This window comes from Sinocyclocheilus grahami, unplaced genomic scaffold, assembly GCF_001515645.1.
Source record: "Sinocyclocheilus grahami isolate Dianchi unplaced genomic scaffold, SAMN03320097.WGS_v1.1 scaffold418.1, whole genome shotgun sequence".
NCBI lineage: Eukaryota > Metazoa > Chordata > Actinopteri > Cypriniformes > Cyprinidae > Sinocyclocheilus > Sinocyclocheilus grahami.
Window position 1 is genome coordinate 517,223 of NW_015505597.1, and position 4,996 is coordinate 522,218.

The 4,996-nt window shown below is 36.7% G+C and overlaps 1 protein-coding gene across 1 annotated transcript; it reads right to left on the reverse strand.

Annotated features, from left to right (window-relative positions):
- Positions 1-1,632: 1,632 nt before the first annotated feature.
- On the reverse strand, positions 1,633-4,353 carry LOC107551206 (C-C chemokine receptor type 4-like). The gene is made up of 2 exons (XM_016232746.1): positions 4,204-4,353; positions 1,633-3,212 (listed from the first exon to the last, which is right to left on the reverse strand). The coding sequence occupies exons 1-2, from the start codon at positions 4,224-4,226 to the stop codon at positions 2,174-2,176; spliced, it is 1,062 nt and encodes a 353-aa protein (XP_016088232.1). The 5' UTR covers positions 4,227-4,353; the 3' UTR covers positions 1,633-2,173.
- Positions 4,354-4,996: the final 643 nt, after the last annotated feature.

A 4,996-nucleotide genomic window follows, 5' to 3' on the forward strand; every position in this document is an offset into this window, starting at 1 on the left:
CTTTTAACTGTATAGTTTTATTGTCTTTGTTTAAACAGTGTGTGTGTGTGTGTGTGTGTGTGTGTGTGTGTGTGTGTGTGTGTGTGTGCATGCATGCATGTGCGTGTGTGTGTGTATGTGTGTTCCCAGAACGTCCCAGAATGTGGTCTTAACCATTACATTTGCATGCAGATAAAATCACATGTACCTCATAACGAGGAAGTGGTTGTGTGTGATCACATAGTCCAATCAAAAACATCAATGAATGAACTTGCATCATGCCTTGCATCAGATACTTGATCAAAAATATCCTGTCGATAGATTTGGATAAATACTGAATGTAGTTATAGACAGAAAATGTAAACTTTTTCATGTTCCTTTAGACAGTTTTTGCAAGGTTTTTGACTCGTTGTTTTAGATTATCATTTTGATTAAGGCATTATTATTATAAAATGCTTTTATTAATATCACATTACTGTATGTTACAACAGTTTGGGGGCAGTTTTTCTAAAAATTACTTTCTGGATTTCTTTTCCGAATCTGTTTGGTGCTACTTGAAATAATGGTCATGTCAGCAGTCTTAATGTACTGTGTTTGCATCAGAGCCAAAGAACACAGGAAATCCGCCTCACTCTGCAGAGCATGTCTCTTCAGAAACCTGTGGCTTTCTGCTCTAGCTTTAGAGGTAAAGACAAAGGTTAGTGTGAAGTTACATCCCTGAAGCTTTACATATGTAGTTACGTTCACACTTTTACAAGAAGCTATTTTCCGAACCTTCCTGATGCTTTACACATTAGAATGACAACCAATATGGCCAAGTAAATAAATAAAATTATATGCAAGGAGCTATTTGTTATTGAGTTGGCCTTGCATTTTGTATTGATTATATAGGAATCAACCATTATTTTGTATTCATTCAAGCATTTGAATTGCATTACAAACATAAACAATAGACTGTGTATATACAGTACGGACACTCTCACAAAAAATTACCTTTGGGGTATAACAGCCTGTCACTGGGCAGTATCCTCAAAGGGACAACTTTGTACCTTCTTTACCCCCTAGTGTTTATAAGAGTACATATTGCTACCTTAAGGATACAAATTACTACTCTATGGTGCTAGTATGCACCCTTTAGGGGTAGAGAAGTTACAAAGGTGTCCCTTTGAGAGCACTGCCCCAATGACAAGCTGTTGTACCCCTAAAGGTACAATATTTGCTGACAGTGTAGTTGAAAAATAGTGTTTAAATAGTGTTCACAACCCCATAAATGTAATAAAATGTCTCTAAAAATCACATCTAAAATTCCATGGTCCAAATATTATGCCATATAATTGCATGATACATTAATATGCAATAGTATGCCACTATGTAAATGGTTAATTTCTGCAAGCACACGTTTAATATAGCATAATTCAGTATACCGCGAGGCTACAGAAACACTGTTTGTCAATGATTTAAAACTAAAGTAAGAGTAAGCATGTATGTGATTGCAGTGACATACAGTATGTGTTATAGGGAGGGCTCTTGTGGTAAGCGGTAGCATTACAAAATACTTTTGAAAGAGATTTTGATCGTTTTATTTATTTGTTTATTTACATATTTCAAATGCACTGATACACGTATCAAGATGTATATCAATAAGTAGTTTGGGCATAAAATGTAACAGACATTAGGAATACACAATATACACAGACATTGATCCAGTAAAGAATACATTCAAAGTACAGTTCCTCTGTATCAGTACTGCACTCACACATTCTCTTTCAGCCCATGTGAGGGGACATTTTTTTGTGCTTGGTTTTGCCTTCGAAGTGTGTGTGGTTAAGGATGTTTATTTTCCTTTCTATTCCTGTGGTTAATAACTAATATATGGAAACAGTAATGAACTTTTTAGCAGGTCATGAAATGAGACCTTAGAGATATTGAGGAACAGATATATTAGTAACATTAAATCATTTGTAAATTCATTAAATTTAATGCATCAGTTCATTTTTAAGCCAGTGTATTCTTGTATGATTTCACATGCTTGTATGATTTTATCAATTACATTTGGTTTTACTAATTGAGGTAGTATAATTGATAGGATATTACCATCATGAAATCAAGAAATCTATTATATGTTGCAGCGCATGAATAAAGACATCTTAAATGATAAGCACAATATTTACAAAGAAACCAAAAATGGTCGAACCTAAACTTGTGTACTTTTGATGGGAGATGAAAAAAAAATTGCCGTGTTGGAAGTTTCATTCTCGGAAACTTTGGATTGCGTAGATGTCGATTGGTAAGTCTTCACACATCCAAGATATCTTGAAAACAATCTTACTAGGCATTTCCTAAACTTTTCTCCAACAAAAGCATAAATGACCGGATTTACACAGCAGTGAGTGAGTGCGATTGTCTCTGTCAAGTCCATGGCCATGTTGATATGACGATAAGCCTCGCAGCCACTTAGAAAGCCAAACTCCTCCAAGGTTTTCAGAAACACCACCACATTGTAGGGCACCCAGAAGACCACAAACACGATGACAATGCCTAAGATGAGCTTTATGGCCCGTTCCTTTTTTGAGTTTTTTGTCTTCTTCACAACCATTAGGACCCTGATGTAGCAGTAGGCTAAAATGGGCAAAGAGATGAATAGTCCCACTGCGTTTTCACCAAAGTTACGGAAAAGCTTCCACTTCTGGGCTGACCCAACAGGATAAACTCGCTGACAGCTGGTGATGTTGTCCTCTGTGACCATTGCTGCAAAGATGGCCTCTGGAAGGGCGGCACAGATGGAAACCAGCCATATAACTAGACTCACCACAATTCCATATCGCAGCATCTTCGCTCCCAGCACCGCAACGGCATGTACGATGACCAAATAGCGATCCACGCTCATTAGAGTCACGAATAAGATCCCGCTGTAAAATCCCACCTGGTATGTACCCGCCATTGCCTTACACATTTCATTGGCTTTTAAGTAGTGGCCCTGAGCATAGAGAGCCCAGGAGGGCAGTGAGAGGACCATCAGTAGGTCTGACAGAGCCAGATTCAGCAGGCAGAGATTTGTCATATTTTTCACATGCATTATTTTCAAGAGGACCCATAAGACGGTGATGTTGCCAATGAGGCCAATTGCAAAAACCATGTAGAAAATGGCAGCCTTGAGATGTGGAATCAGCTGTGAGCCCTCAATATTGCATAGGGTTTCTGTTTCGTAGCTTTCATATGCTTCGGTATTCATGCTGTAACAAACAATAAATGCTGTTTAGTGACAGGGTAATTCATTGATTGCTTATATAAATATAGTTTATATAAAGATAGTTAAAACACAATAAATAAAACTAGTAACGTTCCACTTATATGGACCGTAACCACGCGTTTGACTCATCATATAATGATTCTTCAAACTCTTTTTTCAAGCCACACTGATGGGCAATAATGTCATAATCGGTGTGAAAGATGATGTCAATAAATTGCACTGTGTTCATTTGCAAATCATGGGGACTTCTACAATATAATTCGGGAAATTGTGAGTCAGAAGGCACATGCCAATTTACTTACATAAATGAACCTTAATCATTTGTAGAGAGTAACTATGTTTCATTGCTTAATGGTTAGTGGCTGTACAGAAGACAAAGTTTCATTATGGTATAATTGTGGTGTATATGGCGGGCAGCGATACACTGGTAGTACGGTAGCACTTAAACCTGATCAAGGGTGTTACAAGTGTGTCTAACAACACAAATTCAAAAGGTATGCATTTAATAAATGCTTTTAGAATTTTTAATACAAAATTTGACAGGGGCAACCATTTAAAGTCAAACCTCAAAGCTACCACATGCAGACCACATTGTTTTCAAATATCATTACGTACAAACAGAAGGAGGTCGCAGCAAGTTGATTAACCACAGGTTTCTCAAGCATCCCACCACAATCCCACTATCATACATCAATGTCTGTGATCTCATGTAATACTTTTGTGAATTTCAGTACTTGCGCAGTACAATCAAGATGTCCTACAATACTCCTAATGCTGAGTAGATCCGGCATACAATCACTTGTACAATATGGGATATAATAACTGGTTAAAAAACATTGAATGCAATATATTGGGCTTTTCTTAAGGAACAAGGTTTACGTTCTTGAGCCAATCTTCATAATTTATCAAAATGTTTTAATGATGGATCAAAACACCACATGATGAAAATACAATAAATAAAAAATTATGTTTACCTGTTTGTATATGTTTCAGTCATGATGAGAAATTGCTGTCTTGTTGCTGAGATGATGTTAATATGTGGCTCATGTGTTCATGGAAGTGAGTCTAGTACATTTCACTCTCTTTCTGTACATTTGCCTTCAGCAAATTTCCTGTAAAATGAGGCATGTGCATGTGTGAGAGTGCTTTTTTGCAAAATTTATCTTGCGATGTGAAGGTGAAATGTGAACACATTTCCTGTCACCGCACTGAGGTTAGCAGGTTTGGATGCACAAAAGAAATTCCCGTGGAGCAGATAAAACAATAAATATGAGTCATTTGAGGCTGTGACAGCTACTGAATGAACGCTAATAAGTCCCCCCACCCACAGCGAATGTCTTGAAAAGGACATTTAATATACGTAGATAGCCTAATGTTCAAAACAAATGCCATCCCACACTAATGAATGATAAGCCTGTAATGCTGAAAAAACTACATTTGTGCTCTTTTCTGCTTTAACAGTGAGTCAGTTTTCAGGAATTGAAAAAAAAATAAAGAACAAGTGAAACTAATGCTTATTCTTGGGAAATTAATTATAGGTTTCAAGACTTTGTCCCTTTTTCCGACTTGTCATGGTATTTATAGGCTACTTCACTTCTATGCAAACCTTTCAGTATTTTCAAAAATTTCAACTATCAAACAGCTTGAATAAAATAAATAAATAAATTAAATTATTATACCATGGGCTGCCTGAATACTTGGCTAGCAGGTAGGCATTAAAACTGTTTAATGCACAGGTGGTTCCAAGCCAGTTTAATCATCATTCTA